This window comes from Rhea pennata, chromosome 3 (genome assembly GCF_028389875.1).
Source record: "Rhea pennata isolate bPtePen1 chromosome 3, bPtePen1.pri, whole genome shotgun sequence".
NCBI classification, from domain to species: Eukaryota; Metazoa; Chordata; class Aves; order Rheiformes; family Rheidae; genus Rhea; species Rhea pennata.
The window spans coordinates 27,317,887-27,337,134 of NC_084665.1; the positions used below are offsets into that span (position 1 = coordinate 27,317,887).

The 19,248-nt window shown below is 40.0% G+C and overlaps 2 protein-coding genes across 11 annotated transcripts in view; both read right to left on the reverse strand.

The window, feature by feature from the left end:
* Positions 1–557: 557 nt before the first annotated feature.
* On the reverse strand, positions 558–5,640 carry MRPS10 (mitochondrial ribosomal protein S10). Its single transcript, XM_062571879.1, has 7 exons — positions 5,536–5,640; positions 4,300–4,364; positions 4,127–4,199; positions 2,890–3,029; positions 2,306–2,414; positions 1,056–1,145; positions 558–757 (listed from the first exon to the last, which is right to left on the reverse strand). Exons 1-7 carry the CDS (start codon positions 5,569–5,571, stop codon positions 671–673), a joined length of 600 nt encoding a protein of 199 aa, XP_062427863.1. The 5' UTR covers positions 5,572–5,640; the 3' UTR covers positions 558–670.
* Positions 5,641–7,463: 1,823 nt separating this feature from the next.
* Positions 7,464–19,248, reverse strand: part of TRERF1 (transcriptional regulating factor 1) — a 102,934-nt gene continuing 91,149 nt past the window's right edge. For all 10 annotated transcript variants that reach the window (XM_062571869.1, XM_062571870.1, XM_062571873.1 and 7 more), the window contains 7 exons: positions 19,014–19,117; positions 17,545–17,620; positions 12,813–12,901; positions 11,855–11,968; positions 10,911–11,099; positions 10,189–10,397; positions 7,464–9,537 (listed from right to left, as the gene is read on the reverse strand). In XM_062571869.1, the coding sequence (XP_062427853.1) occupies positions 9,216–9,537; positions 10,189–10,397; positions 10,911–11,099; positions 11,855–11,968; positions 12,813–12,901; positions 17,545–17,620; positions 19,014–19,117 (1,103 nt within the window). In that variant the 3' untranslated portion in view covers positions 7,464–9,215. The remainder of the gene's footprint in view (positions 9,538–10,188; positions 10,398–10,910; positions 11,100–11,854; positions 11,969–12,812; positions 12,902–17,544; positions 17,621–19,013; positions 19,118–19,248) is intronic.

The following is a 19,248-nucleotide window of genomic DNA, read 5'->3' on the forward strand; positions in this document are numbered from 1 at the left end:
TCACAGGGCAGGTGCTCCAGCCCTCTGATCATCCTCGTAGCCCTACGCTGGACTCTCTCCAGTAGCTCCATGTCTCTCTTGTACTGGGGGGCCCACGACTGGACACAGTACTCGAGATGAGACCTCCCCAGGGCTGAGTAGAGGGGCAGGATCACCTCCCTCAACCTGCTGGCAACTCTCTTCCTAATGCACCCCAGGATACCATTGGATACCATTTGAATTGCAGGAGCCTACAAAAGTCTGAATATACCTCAGCGTTCTGTAAGATTGTCTTTGCTGACTTACTACAAGTTAAGATGAAAACTGTGTATGTACACCTGGTGTTATTTCAAGAGAACTATAGCAGATGATGTCTAACAAACCAGCATCCATAATATTAAACAATTAACGAACACAAGTTGGATTTTGCAAGATACTTTAGAATTTGCACACACACACGTATGTTTTTAACTTTCTTCAAACATATCACAGATGACCAGTTCTTGACAACAGCCTTCACACCTCCTCAGTACATATGTGCTGAAGCTATGGTCAGGAATAACTAGGTAGAACAAGAGTTTATATGATTATTTTATAAAAGAGAAATTTATTTAACAGTAGTATCTCTCAGTAAATTAGGCTGACAGGAACAAGTAATTCCAGCACTAATGGATCCAAGTATCTGCCAAGTTCATGACTTGACTTCAGTTTCTTCTACTTGAGGTAGTGTATCCCAAATTGGCTTCTGAATGTGCTCAGGTATTGCTTCTATCTTAGTCTAGAAGCAAAGCAAAAAAGAAAAATATCTATTATATTAACTAATATAGTTAGTACATGTTAGTAATTAACATCTAACTACTTGGCTTTATTTTTTCTGTTTTGAGATATTTCTGATTAAAAATGCCATCTAGTGGCACTTTCAAGTGATACAGCCTCTTTATCCTCTAATACTTGGAAAATGGTCCCTACAAACTATGCACACTTCCTCTATTGACTTTCCACAGACTTCACTAAGTGTTAGCACTTACATCAAGACTTGATCTCACAACAGTTAATAATGCAAGATGGAAACTTACCCTTTTTACTTCCATGGCAACCCCTTCAGGTAAGTTTCGTTGAACATACTCCAAATACACAGCAGCGGTACTGCCTGTTAAATGTTTTAACTAAAACAGAAATAATGGTTTTTTTTTTTAAATGAACTACTACTTTTAACACTTCAAACAGAACAGAGAGAGAGAGAGAGAGAGAGAGAGAGAGAGAGAGAGAGAGAGAGAGAGAGAGACTTTGCTCTAGTTTCTCTAACTCTTGCTATGGGATCAAAGATCTTACAGGAGGGCAGCTTCCACAACATTCTACTGGGGCAGTCAAGCTGTATACAACTCTTACACAAATATAAAGTAGCTATTTCACACCACAGAATTATACATCCTGTCTGTGATCACATGCACTGACTACAGTTAAGTGGTGGATCATAAAAGGCTGCAGACACCAGATCAAATTAATTACAGATTACGTGAAAATTAGCAGCCGTTGCATACTCTCAAAATAAGAGTTATAAAGTCCTGCAACTTTATTTCACCTGTGTTCTTGATATTCTACTTTGTCCTGGATGGCAAAAGTTATGTCGTTCAGGATTAGTAAACTTATTGCAGTACAAATAGCTCCTCACAGACAATAATGTCTGGGAACCTAAGGCAAAGTCCCATTTTGCTAAGCACTGTGAAGATACATGGTAAGAGACACAGAGGACACAAAATGATTGCAGTAAACCTTTCTGTTAAGAAAGTCAACCACAGCTGTGCTCTAAACATATGTAAGTTTTTGTATCAGCCACAGAGCCAGCAGTTTGTATATAATTCCTTCCCTGTATTTCCTCCATGCAATTTTTAATTTGCCACAAGATGTTGCATACGGCTAAAGTATTTCAAAAATGGCAGACAAAACTACCGGAAGAGAGAACCCTCAAGGGACTGGTAAAGACAATGATTTAGCTGCATCTTCTTGTGAAAGCTTCTATCCCACTGGATACCAAAAGCATAAAACATACAAAGATATAAAATTTACTCTATCACTTAAACATTCCCTACCCAGCTGAAAAGATGGTCAAAATCAGCCTGTTGGTCCAAAAAAATGTTCTATATAGGCTGCACAGTCAGAAAACCTTGTGTTATGTTTCATGTACCTAGGTCAACTGTTTTCTACTATTCCCATCACTCTTATCCCTAACCCAACTAAGTTTTGTGTTCACTCCTGAACTATTCAACATAAATCAATGTCTTTGAAATACGCATCTAAAACATGCTTCCCCCCACCCCCAACTTACCTCTAAACAGACGTAATGTGTTCTCATTTCATACTGAACTCTGTGCTTCTTGTAAATGTGTACAGATTTTAAAAGTGTGAATCGTTCTATCTTCTTCGGAGGTCTATGTCTAAAAACAACAAAAAGAAAGCTTCATAATATTTTACAGAAAGGATACAACATAAGTTATCTGAAAGATTATGCTAAGATGCCTATTCTTATTTGACACTTAGAAGATACACAAGACAGTATTAAGCATTGGTACAGTTCAGTATTAACCCACATGTGCATGGCTAATACTCTGGTATTAGCCAGCATTAGTTCAGAGAAACCAGGGTACTGACAGCTCTAATGAGAGGACGACCAACATGCTTAAGCATAGTTGAAAGGTACTTTTATTGTGACAGTACTGAGTGTATAACTGCTGCTGTTTTCTGATGACTGTACTGTCATCTAATGAGTGTTAGATTTATAATCTGAGAAGAAATGCTGTCAGATTGCACCTGCTTTTCTAGAGGAAAAAGAAAGATACAGTTGTAGGCACAGAACAGCAGATGATGCAAGAAGCAGCTGCTACCACATTGCTTCAAGGATTAACTACTTACACTTTTTCAATAGAAATGCCAAGTTCTTTGGCTGCAAGCACTGCGAAATACTCATAGCTGTCCAACACAGTTTTATCATGGCCTTTAACTAAAAGGGATAGTCTCTTGTACAGTGTTTCTGGCTCATCTGAAATAGATACCTGTGTTTGGTAAGAAAAGAAAAAAGTTACCACTCTGTTTTCCTTAACTAAGGCATGCACTGAACTGCTATTTTCTTAGCCTGTATGTCCCATTTGTAAAAGAGGAATAAAAACAAAAAACAAAAACAGTGAAACACACACTATTTAGTTGCTCATTTTAGATTATTTTCAATAGGCTGACAGTATTACATTGATTGACAGTCCTCAGTTTGATTAGAGAAAGCAAAGGTGTGAAGAGGTTGCTAACTTTCGGACATACAGATAAGATTTCTTGATCAGGGAAGGCAAGAGGACTCCAGATAAATTTAAGAGCAAAGTCAAGAAAAGCACTTTCCTAAGCCAGCTGCAAGGCTACCTGAACACAACAGGTTTCCCTAGGCACGTTATCCATTCTGTTTGTCCAGGTGGAACTTTAAGACTTCTAGAGTTTTGATTTCTGATGGCCTGGGACCAGTGTTCATCTAGAAAACCCTGATATGTGTAGGAAGCACTGAATTTCACATAGGTTTACTCCCAGACAGTACAGTGCAATAAATTCAGTAAGTACCACACATGCCAGAAAGGCTGGGTAGGGACTGCAGATCTAACACTGTCTGTAGGATTTGGCTTGCTCATTTGTATTATACAATGGGTTTAACAGGTGTTTCTGAAGTCCAGGTCAAAACCAAGGTGCTCAGCTTCTACAGGCAAATGTCTACCACACACCTTCATAAGCTTTCCTCCTTACAAGCCCTGGGCTCCCAGCGTCCAACCCAGAAACAAAGGTCCTGGATTGGCTAGGTTACTGCAAGCACTCAGCAGGGCCAAAAAGCTTGTACTTCATAGAGTTACAGCTACACAGGAAAGCAACTCTCTAAGAGGCAGGGTCCAAAGAAAAAGCAGTTGTGCATTCTCAGATCTGCTTTCTTGCAGCAAACTATAAGCTATAGGAATCATGCTGAAGAAGAGATCTCAGTTATCAATAATCTAAACTGCTTCTTTCTCTAATACAAATTAGGGCAGAACTTCAAAAAGCTGATAGAAGAATTCCAGTTTTTCTGTACACCCTTTTTATTAAGACCACATGAAAAATACAGTCCTATGAAACACTTACTTACCAAAGGATTAGTCTTATGCACCTGAGTATCAGCATCAGATCCAGCCAGCCGTACTCCCATCAAATCATTGTTTCTAGGCAAGTTGAAAAGTATAAAATCAGCATTAAAGCTGGATTTTTTAGGGAACATGGAGGGGAGAAGTGGAAAAAAGAAAGAGAACCTTTTATACTTACAGAAGAAAGCACTGTCTTCCCATAAATCTGCTTGCATAATTGACATGAAAAGGAAAAGCTGACCCCTGTATAAAATAAACTGTCAGCTATTTTTTTTCCAAATCAGAAACTAGCCAATTAATAGAGAGTTATTAAAAGTTACTTCCATGCATATTACAACGGAACACATTCCTAGGCATTTGTTTGTCAGACTAGATACCACTTCTGCATATTGTAACATTTTCTCCCTAGCTCCACTTCCAAAGTAAAGTCTATTAGGTCTGTCAAAAGTCAGGACCGACAAGGACTTGCTGTTGTAAAAGCTATTGAAAAGAGTATCCTATAAATGCAAAAATGCAGCCACTGTAATTCCCCACTCTTTTTTCATGAAGATGTTCTTCGTGACTTTGAGCATTTGTTCTTTTGAAGAGAACATTTAAACAGAAATAGTAAATAAAGTAGTAAATAAACCATATGAAAGGATAACGTGTTTTCCTTGTTAAAAAAAAGGAATCCAACTGTTAATCAAGAAGCAGCACTGCCCTCACCCTTCTGAATGTTATGTGGCTCTCAGTCTTCCTCCAATAATTCTCAACTTGCAAAAGTTATACGCTACTGGAGTTTTTTTTATTATTATTTTGTTTTTTTTTTAAAGAAAAAGAAAACAGAACTTAATTTAGTTGTTCACAGCTAAGCATAACTATGTCTAACTACACGACTCCATTAGGCCTCCAGCCCTCTCCACTACACATTATACATCAATTACAGATCAGCAGTGAATACGAGCAGTTTTCTGAAGTAATTCTGCTCACTAATTACCCTATAAGGTCTCCATCAGACACAGCTGGTGACGGTAAGAAGAGGAAGGGCAGTTTCCTGGCTACAAAGCTGGCGCTTAGCTGAAGAGCAGCGCTGACTGGGGCTTGACCGCGCAGCGTTATCGGCGCGGAGGACGCCCACGGCCGCACCACGCGCCCACGGCCGCACCACGCGCCCACGGCCGCACCACGCGCCCACGCCTCCCCGGTCCGCGCGTTCAGCGCCGACGCGGCCTCGCCAAGGGGCGCGGCGGGGCCGGCGCGGCGGCACCAACCGCCGGCGCCTCCACGCGGAAAAGCTTCCCTGTGCTCCAGGCCCGCGCCCCCTGCAAGCAAAGACGCGGCCTCCCCCGCCGCTCACGGGCTTCCCGCAGCCCCGGGGGCACCGAGCATCGCGGCGCGGCCCGACCCGGCCCGCCCTGCCCGCCGCCCCTCTTACCTGCCACAGCCGCCGCCACGCGCAGCCCGCCGCCATCTTGCCCCGCCCCACCGCCGGCCATAGAGCGTGGCGCGCAAGGAAAGAGCGGCCGCGGCCACCAACTTCCGCTTCCTCGAGGCCGGCGGCGACGGAAGAGCGCCCCGCCGCCCCGCGCAGCGGCGCAGCGCGCACGCGCCAGCCCCAGTGGGCGGGGCCTCGGCGGCGGGGGCGGGGCCTCGGCGGCGGGGGCGGGGCCGGCACATTCGGGTTGGGGAAGTTCCTTCCCCTTCTCTGCAAGTGGCTTTTTTTTTTAATTAAAAAAAAAAAAAAACGTAACTCGTTGTTTTTACCCAGGAATACTCCTTTTCCCCCAGACATACGGCAGGCAATACAAGAGCTATCATTTTTGCCTGGAACAATTCAGAATCCTTCTAAAAACCTACATACGGTTTCAAATTCTACAGCTGAAGCTCCTTTCCAAACTCCTCTTAAAATACACAGAAGAGGCGTAAGAGCTGGTAGCAAAACACAGCCAACTACGTTTCACCGAAGTACAAAATTCACAGGAAACGACACATAAACCCCTTTGCTTTCACGCGTGCAAACAGTAGCTAATACGCCTTACGCAGGGTCGGATTGGTACCTCCAGTATTTCAGGGCTGGGGTGAAATTAAGCCACCCTAATGCACATGCAGGTAAGCCGTGACCTGCAATTAAGTTACATGCAAGCTCAACGCTAACAGCAGGAACCTGAAACCAGCATAGATCACAAGCTATATCAAACGTATAGTTTTTATTTCATTACTTTCTCTGCCACCTAAAATTACAGTCTGCTTTTTACACTAATGCACCTAAAATATTTACAACCATCTTCTAATAAAATAACAGTTAAATACTGAAAATAAGATTTTTCTCATAAAATATGTTTTTTTATGTACAGGTTTTTATCAAAGAGGACTAAGTTCAATAGTGAACAGTTTTGCATCACCAACCATCAGCAAGAAAACAACTTTCTGAAATAAAACTATGTCCAATTATGTACAAACAGGTAGAACAGCATCTGTTTAACATCAGCCAATGCAACACTCAACAATATGAAGTCAATATTTGAGGCCTAAATTATAATCATGTACTATTTAAGAAATGTGCATTTTTGTTAATGAATAAATGTCTTTGGTTATTTTTTTTTTCTATTATCATCTTGGCTGTGCAATAAAACAGCACCTGATTAATGTTACAGATCCAGGCAGATATTATATATATAGTTTAGCACATACAAATACCTGTCCAATTGTTGCTAGAAAAATACAGAACTGCTCTTCAGAATCAAGTCCACAAGTTTCTACATTTCACTCTGTTCTCCACACAGAACTCTCACTCCTTTCAATTAATATTTTGCTTAAATATTCAGTTTTCTTCCTACCATTAACAGGGCAGTCTGAAAACATCTTTCCATTTTTTTTCCAGTGTAGAAGCCTTTCTCAGAAAGGTCCTTAGGGTTCAAAACGGTGCAAGTTTGGAAGAGAAAAGGTAGACCCTCCTGGATTGTTTCTACCACAGGCCCCTAAAAGCCAACACAAAATACTGTGCACAAAATCTCCCACTTGGCAAGCCACAAAAATACGCAAAACTTTACTTGTGCAGTCTACAAAATTTACAGCCTCAGTTGATCTAGGTGGCTGCGTACAGCTGAACACCAAGTCCATTGAACCTGGGCAGCAGGGCTCCCGTAAAGCTAAGCTTCACGGCACGCGCGGGACCTGGCTGGGTGCTCGCAGGCGGATCAGGAAAGAGAAGGGCTGCTCTCTGGTCTCCAGAAAATTCACAGGTAACAGCAATTGAGAACATCAGTTCTTCTACAGCAGAAAGAAGGGAATTCCACCCACTGGTCAAAATCAACCAACCAAAAAAACCCTCCCAAAACAACCCCCCCCCCACAAACCCCTGAAATAACCCCGAAATATCAAAATAAATCAGACATGGGAACCTCACTAACCTGAAACTGAGAAGTGATTCCCATTCTCCTGAAGGGCTGTTCTTAAATATCAGAACATTTGACCTGGAGCAGAAACATCAGGTCATTTGGCTTCACGTATTTGGCTCTGACAGGGAGATCACATCTCTGCCACTGGTTTTGAACTTGTGGTCATATACGTCTAAATAGAAGTGCTGTGGTTTACCCTCATTTTGCATAGTCATACGAGAAAGACAGGAAGTAGAAAATAAGATCCACACCATCTCTCAGATTCTGCTTAAGATGTTAGGAAGGCAGACAAAAGCTCAACTTATTTAAAAAAATTTGAAAATTGGAAGATCTGAAATCACTCTTACAAAACATTTTACAAAATCAGCAACACTCTTCTACTGTGCAAGATTTACAAGAAAATCAGTGCCATTACCTGTGAAAGCTCTAAAATTTGTACTTTCTTATTTTGTCATTAATGGTCCACGCAACCTAACTCCAATTCTTTCTGTGGCTTAAGACTGCAAGGTCCAATTCTTCTGAGACTCAGTTTACACAGAGAACCAGATCCAAACTTATATAAATGGAATTAGACACCCACAGCACCACAGCATGTAGATCGGAGCCTAAGGGGGAAGAAACAGTAATTAAACAGTAACATCATCTCACCTTTGGTGTATATTTTACTAAATAAATAAAAATTGAATTTAACATAATGAGAAAAGGAAGACACAAAATGGCACAATAACATTGCATGCCTAGGAGTAACGTGCTGCTGAAGGCATATATTCCACCAATCTCTGTCCCGTAGGCAGAAACATCTCCCTGTATTTGCCTGGTGAGAGAATAAGCTCCTGAACTGCTGAAGAATACATCCTCCTAAAACTACTGAGATGGCTATTCAAGAGTATGATTTATTGTCACAGCAAAATATATTTCCAGTGCAATCAGATTAACAAGGCAGTGTTCCTGATTCAGTGTTCCCATCAGATGATGAGAGCCACGGCACAATCATCTTCTTTCTTCAATCCTTGAATTAGGTCATTTTAGAATCAGTGGGTAAAAATCCTGCTAAAAATGGAAGCTCTGAAGTATACAGTATAACCAATGCCTTTACAAACTGCCTAACACATATGCATTAAGGCAAGACAGAACTGAAAAAGTACTGTGATATTATGGATGATATAATCACTCCTGTAATTACTTGGCAGTTAAATCAGATTTTTTTTTCTCCACCTCCCTTAAAACGGCAGCATGAAGGAAAAGAATTTAATCACCTCCTTAATAGCAACGACATTTAGTCTCTGTAAGATGCTGGAAGTGATCCAGAGTAGGCAAAAAAAAATCCACCAGAAGTGTGTGAAGATGATTCTTCTACACGGGGTAAAATGAAACTTGTAGAGTTAAAGAGTAAAGATCCTACCATGCAAGGCTGCAGGAGAATGACAGCAGAACCACAAACTTCTCTAATTAGTGGCCTCAGAAGTACTCAGCAAAATGAGCCCAGATAAAAACACCTTATAAGAATATTTGTACCAATTATTTATTTTCCCCCAAAACACAAATTAATAAAAAAGGAAAAAAAAAAAAGAAAGCAGATTTCTTTTCTAGACCTGGATAAAAGAATTATCATTTTCAACAGGTAGTTTACAATCAGTGGGGAATAAACAAGCAGTCCAAGTTTCCTGATTGATGCATTCAGGTTGTGTTCAGTAGCTGTCTATCGAACAACTCTTATTTACAGCTCAGCATCATCTTGCAATAGATCTGCATCTTCATCATCTAATAAAAGGTCAGCATCCATGACTTCATTCTCTTCCATGACATCACCTAATTCCTGAACAACGTCATTTTCAATGTCACCTACATTTTCAACATGTTTAACCAAACTCATATGATCCAAAGGGATCACACTATGCCCCACCGGCCCAGTAGTTCTTGCAATAGTGGCTGCCATTTCTGCTGCCACAGCAGCTTTCTGAGCCTTCTGCCTTTGCTGTTCTTCTTGTTGTCTGTGAGTCTTCATATGAGCATTGCGGCTTTTGATTTTGAAAAATACCCTAAAATTTCAAAGAAAAAAAAAGATAAGAATGTATTGCTTTTGATGAGAGGAGCCAAAAAAGACTCAACAACTTATCAGTACATTTGCTTCCTTGTCCTGAAATAGAAGTCAGTGAAGTCTGCAATGCCATGGTGAGAATTTGGGGGACAGATTATCAGATTTATGCATCCTGACAGCATCATAATGGCCTTCTCAAACTCTGCTGAAGGTATTCTGCAGCTTCTGCAATTGCTTCAATATCTATGCACAACCTAATTCTCTCTGTACTTAGCTTCACTACAATCTTATGCAATATGGAGAAAATGAAGGAATTCCATGTTAGAATGGACAAGCTGAGGCACAAAGAAACTGCGCAAGTTGCTCATGGCCACATGCAAGTCAGTGGTGAAACGGGAGCCTGCAGTGTCAGAACCAGGAACTCCAGCAGGTTGTGAATTCAGGAAAATTAGAGAGATTAAATGCTGAGGGGAAAGCATCCAAAATGTCATGCAAACCAACCTCTGAAGGATTTGGTAACAGAACACAGTGTCTTAGGAGAAACAGTGCTCTTTTGAGACAACTGGGGTAAAATAAACAATTGCAACACTATTCATTTCACGTATAAACTGGTAAATTTGATGCAGTACTGCAGACAGTCATATTCACTTACTTGCCACACTCCTTACAAGGAAAAATTGTTGTTGGGTCAGTTTCACCACTTGTTGTACTGTGGGCAGGTGAACTTTTGATGGAGCAGTATCCGCTCTGCGTACCAGATTTCTGCTTAGTGCCTGGAATGGTGCATCGTGTTTTTGTCACCTGATTCGTACCTCCATGGATGCGTGCGTGGCCATTTAGCGCTTGCCGGGAACTGAACACCTGGTTTGAGGTGGGAAGGAAAGGAAAACAAAAAGAAATCAAGGAAACAAAAAGAAATCAAAAAATACTGCACTAGAACAGGAACTACAGAAAGTAATATGCTGAATGCATATCAAAATAAAAAACTGTACACCTCAGATATACACAAATAATCCATGTAGTCAAATGCTGTCCCCAGCTATATCCCATAAAGAAATGTACTCATAACACAAATATAACAAAGTGAGTTATGCTATCTCATTACCTTTTAGTTATACAACTGTAACAATCACAGCCCTAACTATACAGTGCTTTTCATCTATACGACATCTCAGGAAACAATTTTATGTAAGTATTAGTGTATTGTCTGTATTTTATGTTGCGGGAATTCAAAGCAAGCAAGCAAAATGATTTGTCCATAGATACTCAGGACATACCACTGGCAGGGAAAAATATAAAATCTGATTTCCAAAATTCACTATTCATTATGATACAAAACCACTACCATTATTTAAAGATACCAAATGCACGTACAGCACCACAGTTTGGCATTTCACAGATAAAGGAGGACGAAGAAAGTGTGAGACTCTGAAGGGCAGGCAGATCTATAGATCCAACAAGAGGAATAGCAGGTGGGTCAGGAGATTTCTGCATTTCTCTTTCTTCCTTTCTGTCTTCTTCAATCTCCTCATCTTCCTCTAGAACTTCCTCTTCTCCACTTGTCTGAAATAGATACTGCATTTAAGAAATACTAGAAATATGGCTAAAGACAGAAAATGTACGGGAACAGAATGCTGTTTAGCAAAGTCTGCTTCCAGGTTCCAGCTTTTTTTTTTTTTTTTTCCCCTACCATCTCGGATGAACTTCTTGGTGTTGCAGAAATTACCACCTCTTAAGGGACAAGCTACAGTTCAAGAAGCTTTGTAGCAGCATTCAAAACACCCTCTGTCTGCATTACAAAGCTGTGGCCCAGAGGGTCTACAGATACCAAGATACAATTACCCCTCCCCCCCTTTTAGGATGGCAATGTACACTATATTCACAGTCTAATGAAATGACTTAATAGAAAAAAAATCTCTTAAGATTGCTCAGATTGCTTGAGACAGAGACTTGGCACACAACGAATTTATTGCCAGTCTAAGTAAATGCTATCTGTGCCAGAAGGGCAGAGCAGTCTTTAGGCATACACACATAGGCACAGGAATAATTTGCAGAGCTTCATCTGCTTCAACAATAGTAAAAGCCCTAATTATTGGACTAGAGTTAGAAGATGCACTTTTAAAACACTTTTATCTCATATGGTTGAAGAAAGCAAAAATCTTAGTGTAGCTGAGGTCATAGAGTTCCTATATGCAACGTAATTTAGAAATATGGAATAAGTTAAGTTGGAAGAGATCTATGTCATCTAGTCCAACCTCCTGCTCAAAACAGGAGTAACTTCAAGAGAGTTACACTTTCACACGTTCATTTAAACTTACCAGGCACTCCTCTCTTTTTTTCTCTAAGCGTGTTCTGTGTTTCCGTCCCAAACGCAAGATTTTTTTCCAAGTATAGTAGTATTCCACACATTGTGCAACTGTCTTAGACTTAACCTGTAGTTAAGTAATTGCAGAAATAGTCCAACATTAATTTTTAGTTTTCATTCAACATGATAAAAAAAAATCTTAAGATGCTAGTTTTATTTCTCAAACATTAAAATGGAGAAAGAAAGACAATTTGAATATGACGGTAATATTCTTGCAGGACATTTTAAATTTATTACTTTTCAGTCAAGTTTGTACTGATTATTTTAGCTTCAGTACATTTCTCCGAGATTCTCCAGACTCTAGTGAGATGATGATTGAGAATATACATTTATAGCTTAATTATACAGTACAATCATGAAATCTAGGAATTAAGATTTGGTTCTCACAAACCTAAATGTTTTTCAATATGTGAACTGACAAGTAATGTATCCAATTCTGCCCCGAGACATACACACCTTATCTTTTCTGCTTTGTGGCAGAACATGAAAATTAAGCCGAAACATGTTCTCTCTTATTAATAGGATTCAAACCTTTCTGAAGTGAGGTTTGATGCTCATGACCCAGGCTCCTCTTAACAGAGTGCCAGAGAACATGGAGACATTAGAGAGACACCGTAATTGTCTCGTAGATGAAATGCTGTGACTTAGGTGTGCTTATCAGGCTTTTTATTTTAGCACATAATTACAAGGGGATCACAACTGATTGAAGTGTTTTGGTTTTTTTTAATAGTTTTTTACTGGTTTTGCACTTGCATACATGTGTGCACCAAAGAGAATGTATCATTCCTAACGGCATTCTTCTAACCACCATTGACTCTATGCCTGCAGCAAGCTGGTTTGTCGCTGGAAGGAAAACAGAAAGCGAACAACAGAATGCCGCAAATAGGGAAAAATTGACAAAACAACTTTACCATTTTTTGTACAAATATAAAATCTTTGCTGTAGGTGGACAATGCTTCTTTGAACAGCCTTCTCTCTTGATGTGTCCATTTGTCAGAACCTAAAAAAAAGCCCCACCAACAACAAAACTCAGTGAATTAATTCTTGCAGTATAAACCTACCACCTTTTTGTACATTAATTTGGTACATGGAGCAAGAACTGGGAAATCCTAAGCACGTTCCAGTGATTCTTGCTATGCAAATACAAGAATGGCTATACTGACTTAGACCTTGAGTCCATCTAACCCAATATTGTCTCTCCAGTAGTGGTCACAGACAATTACCTAGAAACAGTAAGATCAGGGCAAGCAAATATAATGCCTCTCCCTATAATGCCTCTGACCACTTTCATTTCAAGAGATCTCCTGAGCCTGCTACAATTGGCTTATTTAGTAACTATCTCTTCTAAGTGCTGGTTAGTCTTCCTTTCAACCAGTTAAACCTTTTGTATCGACAACATCCTTTGCTAAGGAGTTTCACAGGTTAGTAAACCTCCTGCATAAAGAATCATCTCATTTTCTTTGCTTCTTAGCTCCTAGTAGCTTCACTGGATGACCCCTAGTTCTTCAGCTGGAAGGGGAAATAAACACTCAGTCTCTATCCATCCACATCAGTCAAGATTCGTACCATATGTCTCTTACTCTATATGGGAAATATCAGCTCAAAGCTCATCATTTTAAATGCTTGTATTGCCTATTCCAATATATGCCACTTCACATTCAGTTGCACTGAGGTTCATCTATCATTTTCTTCTCTAGAGAGTCACTCTCACAAGGTACTTCTGCAACTCTTCACATGTATGACTTGATGCTTTAACTTTTTGTGACTGAGGTCACAAGTACAGAGAGATGGTATGTAAACACTCCCATTAAAGCAGTGTGCAGTAAGTGCAGAGTGCTTTCTGATCATTTGATGGAAGCTGTATATAAGCTTTCAAATATTACTATTCTGTATTTGCTTCACCAGTCTACCTCCCCATGAAAATGTGAAGTCAACATTTAAATTGAAATGAATCTGTGTTTCCAATCAAATCTGCAGTACTAGTCAAATAGAAGGAACACTTAATTGCTCTGCTGCATCAAACCAATTTCCTGTTTGTAAGAATGGACATTATATATATTAAAGGAAGAATTTACAAGAAGTCACAGGGCAGATGCCTTTGAAATTACTTACTCTACAAAAAGATTCTACTTCAGTCTGAGAGTGTCTGAAATATCTGAAAGTTTTATCATTACAAGAAATACCTAATATTCTTGTCAATGTTGCCATTCTCCATGTAAGTGCTTGCCACTATGCTGAATTCAACTGATTTGCGCTGGCACCACATGTGGTATTGAACTCTATGGGTTACTTAATATCTACAAAGAATTTATACCTTTTTCATTTACTACAAATGTTTGGCTTTTCAGTGTCAATTCTCAGGTGCACAAGCTTAGTATCTCACCAGTCTGTCATATGCTGAAGACTATAAAATTAACTTTTCTGTAACTTGTTTTCTGTAGGTTTTTCCAGTACTGGATATAAACATGCATTAGTTATTTTCACTGAGATACACACAAAAGCTCACCATGTATATGAGTCAGAGAAAGGCACTGGCTTCAAGCTGCAAGTTTTATCTATTCTGTTACCCACCAAAGGTTTTCTTGATGACACTCTCCCCTACCATCTTTCCCATCTCAAACTAACACCATCCCCTTCTTATATAATCTGGCATTCATTTGCCTTTACCCTTCCCTTTAGAGCAGCTCCCTCAGGGCCTGATTTAGTATGCCAAAAATGTAACTTTTAAAAAAATCATGACAACATCAAAAGGATGGGTTTTAGTTTTAAGCAAACCTCTTCAGATAGATTGGTCATCCTCCCCTGCCCCCACCCCACGCTCCTGGAGAAATCACTTTAATGAACTAATTTTATTGCACACCTATGGAGGATTCAGGCCTTACACAGTTTCCCAATAGCTATGGTATTAGCAAAGACCCTTATAAGATTACGAGGGTTAATTGGAAGTAACCTAATTAATAGAATAAATCCTGCGTAGAAAAAAGAAACAGAAGAAAAGCTGTTTTTAACTCTGGTTGCTGGGAAACCGCTTTTGCTCTTGTTAGCTTGAGGGAGATACAGAGAACATGTATAGAGGGATCTGCAATGCAGCAAGAAAGAATTTTGGAATACAGATTAATTTTTAAAGCTGATCTTTACGTTTAGGCATTTATTCCAAATTTCATTTTATCTGCCATATTACAATATTGGTTTTGCACTACTAACTGACAATAAATATATTCTACAAATCTGCGGCTCTGGGCCCAACCCGTGGATTTCAAGGGAGCTACACCCAGGGAGCTACCTTGGAGAGATGGCTCAAATCCATTACGTAATTTAACTCTAGGTATGATCCACACATCATCACAATATGTATCAGAAATTCTGAGACTGCATGAAGCACATTATTTCAGAGAGCCTCCTTCCTGCAATTCTCACTGCAAGGGAACTTCAGACCTGAGAAATTCCACTGTTCAAATGAAAAACAAATCAAATACCTGTTACAGCACTCCTCTTGTGTTAGATGCGTGTTCCCTCTCTCTTCCCTAACATATCATCCTGACAGATGGTGAGGCATTAGGACACAGAGATGAGGGTGTTCTGCCAAGTAGCCCAGGTCAGAATGCCCAGCACCTCTAGCAAACAACAAAAATGCCTTCAATTTTACAACTTGCTTCCCTCATGAGCCAACAAGTTTCGAGGATGAGCTGTTCACTTGTACCCTTGTTTGAATACGGTGCTGAGGATGAGTTTGGATATTTACTGTTTGGGGTATCAGTTAATTCTCATGAGTCAGTGTTGTGCTCTATTTTGCTCTACCCAGCTTTAAATACAGCTGTGCCTGAGGGCTGCCATCTCTGAATCTTTCTCCTACAAAGCAGGAAGCTCAAAGAGTTAACCCAAACAAATGTCACTTGAAGTTATAGTAAGCTATTCATGCAATACATTGTGAGAAATTCCCATACGCCTAGAGTGGATGATTATCAACCACAAATAAGCTATTATTCAAGAGCTGTATGGTGCTAGCACGTGGCTGCCAATATAAGTTGCAATCACATGTTGTATTCAAGAGCATTAGTAGTACTTTGTCTTGTTATTTTACGGGACTTAAATCTAGACTGGTGAGGTTTTGTTGTGCTGTGGTAAGCTGACTTAAACTTCCTTTTCTGCTTAAGAAATAGGAATACTCTGATGTTCACAGGTCTCAGTGCTAGTTCACCAGAATTAGCGTCATCTCTTGTGCAAGATGAAGCCAAACAGTCTCTCCTGGCTCCTCCTTGTATCACAGTAAAACACTTTCTTAAAGTGTTGTGAATTTGTTTCAGTAAAGACTATTCTTCTTCTTTTGTCACACAGGCAGAAATTTCTTATCTGCTCTGCTAATCAGATCCCTCACTGAGAATGAGGCTTGCTGGGATATGATCTCAATCTCGGTGCTCTCATCCCTGCCTACATCCTCGGGATCATCTCACAAATATGCTCTGGTGTTACCTCATGAGACAAGAGCCGCAAGACACCCTGGTCCCTGGCTGAAGTCCCTCTTTTCCATCCCATCTTCAGTGTCCAGTTTTTAGATGGCAACAGAATTGTTCTCAAAGGCCCTAGACATCTCCCCCCATCAAGACCTAAAGCCTCATTCTCACATTTATTCACTCACTATCAGGTGCCATCAAAGCCAACACCAGCCACGTTTCTGTTGTTGTTGTCAGGCCATGGGGTTAAGGATTTTCTTTACTAAAGAGTCTTTGCTGCTTGGGAAGCTCTACAGTCACTTGCTACAGTCAAAATGCAGCTTATTACTATACTGACATGACACAATAACTGCCACTGGAAATGACTGTAAGACCCTGAATATTATGATTGACTGACTGACCTCCAGAAGATTCTTGGCTTGTTTCTTACTAAGTCAAAATTAGAGATGAAATCTTAAGTCTCTTATGTAAAACCCAAGTCAGTCTGCCTGTCAAAGCAGTCATTAGATGCTACAAAGCATTAAGTGGAAAAGGGCACAGGGAAGAGACTTGCTACCTTGCTATGCTTAGGTGACATCACTTAGGTTCAACACTATCTTGTGTACTTCACAGAGTACTTCTGCTCTGTAACTAAAGGGACGTTCTGGCTGTGTTTGTTAAGTCATCATCCCAGACCAGTTGCTTTTAGTTTAGATCCACGCAGAGAGAGGCTCAGTATTCAGTGCTCTGCAACACCAGTGAGAGTTAACAGTACTCTTTGGAAGGATGCTTATGATTATCACATACACTTACCATGCACCACCACAACAGAAGAAGGCGGCATGATAGCAGGTGTTTACATACTAGAAACTGAAGATCTTAACCACTAGTGAATTATGATCTATGAATATCGAGAATTTTAAAGGATCAAATTAAATTTTGAGTTAAAAAGAAAAAATATGTATTCGAGGTAGTTTTACATCTCCAGACCTAAACATCATCATGGACACAATGTTTCTATACATCATTAGTCAAGTAAGAAGCTGCCAAACTTTTAATAAAAAACTCACAATGTATCACTCTGCACTGTCCACACCACTTATCAGAGGTTGCCATCCCTGTAGCAAACAGCAGAGTGATCCCATGCTCCAGCTTGGGATGCCAGCCTTGAGCTCTATAATCCAACAGATACAAAGATCACAAGGAAACCTACCAGCGTAGTGGTAATTTGCCAAAGGATGACACTTCAATCTCACTGGTTTCCTCAACAGCAGCTTCTCAAGAGTAACCTAAACAAATAAGCAGGGAAAAACAGAATGAGCAAATGCAGTGAGCTGCAGTGTACAGCTGCATATAAAAGATTAGCTTGTATTATCATATGAGATAGTTTACTGTCTTTTCTTCTTTTCTGTCATACGAAGTCACATCAAATTATAACAAGGTCCATTTATGCTATACCTCACATAAGAGCACCTAATGTAAACTTGTCCAGCCTTAATAAGCACAGATGTGGATACTTACTAACTTCCAGTTCCTCGCTCCTTTCTGTTTACCCCATACAAACACACCTACAAATGCTTTCAAAGGACTTGAAACAACTGTTACGTTGCTTTAAGCTACCTGCCCTAGGGTGGGGAGGAAATAGTAATAGTATGATAAAACATAAAAGGGAACATGGACTTTCTCCATATCCATGGCAGACAAGAAAGTAGATGCAAGGTTTAACTGCAACAGGTAAGATTTTGGTTAGGTTTCATAGTAAAGTTTTTAATTGTAAGAATGGTGAAGCACTGGAACAGTTTCCTGGGAAAAGCTGCAGTGTATCTTATAGTTGGAAGTCTTTTAGAACATCTGTTTAGGTCAATAGGAGTGACACCAAGTATAGTTAATCCTCCTTTGGATCTGGGAGACACATGATTTGTAGATCCCTGAAATTCTTCCCCTGAAGATGCAGAGCCCTGTACAGCAAATTTCAAGCCCTGACAGTAAGTTTCTATTCCCAGTCACCTGTCCCAGACTCCTCAGACACAGTTAACAGAGCTTAAGGACACTGTGATCCAAGTTAAAAACCACTGAGCTGGAAAACCTTGGGAGACTCCTTTCAGCCCTGTGGTCTGTTGTATTTTACTTTAAACTGACTTTTCAGGAAAGAGGGTAAGAGCTTGTCTTCCCTTAACACCAGGCAAAATGGATGTTTTGCCCCAGCTGGTAACACTCCCATCACTAAACTGATAATGTTTTTAATGCATTATCTATATGAGAACCATGTGCAATTATCCCATGGTTCTGAACAATTAAACAGATATGATTGCTGCTACAAAATAGGATTTTATGAGGGTTAGGAGAAGACTAAGCCCTCTGTGACCAAATATAAAGCCTGTGCAATATTAGGGCTGGAGAAAGCACTGGGAGACATTCAAAGCCCCAAGGCTATAAACTGAGTAATCTTATCTATCCGAAATGTGCAGTAAGCCTCCAGAGAGGCACTGCTTTGAAATTTAAATTTATTGAAGAATGGAAGAAAAAAGCCATTCCTCAAAAATGTTGCAGGATGTTTAAAACATCACTGCTAATCAATCGGAAATCTCTTTTTTGTATAACCAAATCTAAATCCATTTAATAAAGCATGCTAATTTATCTGCGGAAGAGAAGCATCTCTCTCCTTTCAGCTTCTTATCTTACCATAATATCTCCTTTCGCCTCAAAGAGAGAGTGCAAAGCATATTCTGAGTTTGTTCCTCCACCAGGTAACACACTGGAACAGCTCAAATTTAAAAGGTCTTCCACTGTCAGAAACAAGTCAACATTTGAGTGCATTACATCGTAGCCTGTCAGTTAAACATCCAAGAGCCAAGCATTCTGTAAAGTCTCTCAAAGAGAACAAGTTTGAGGCAGCAGATTTCATAGTCTCCCTCCT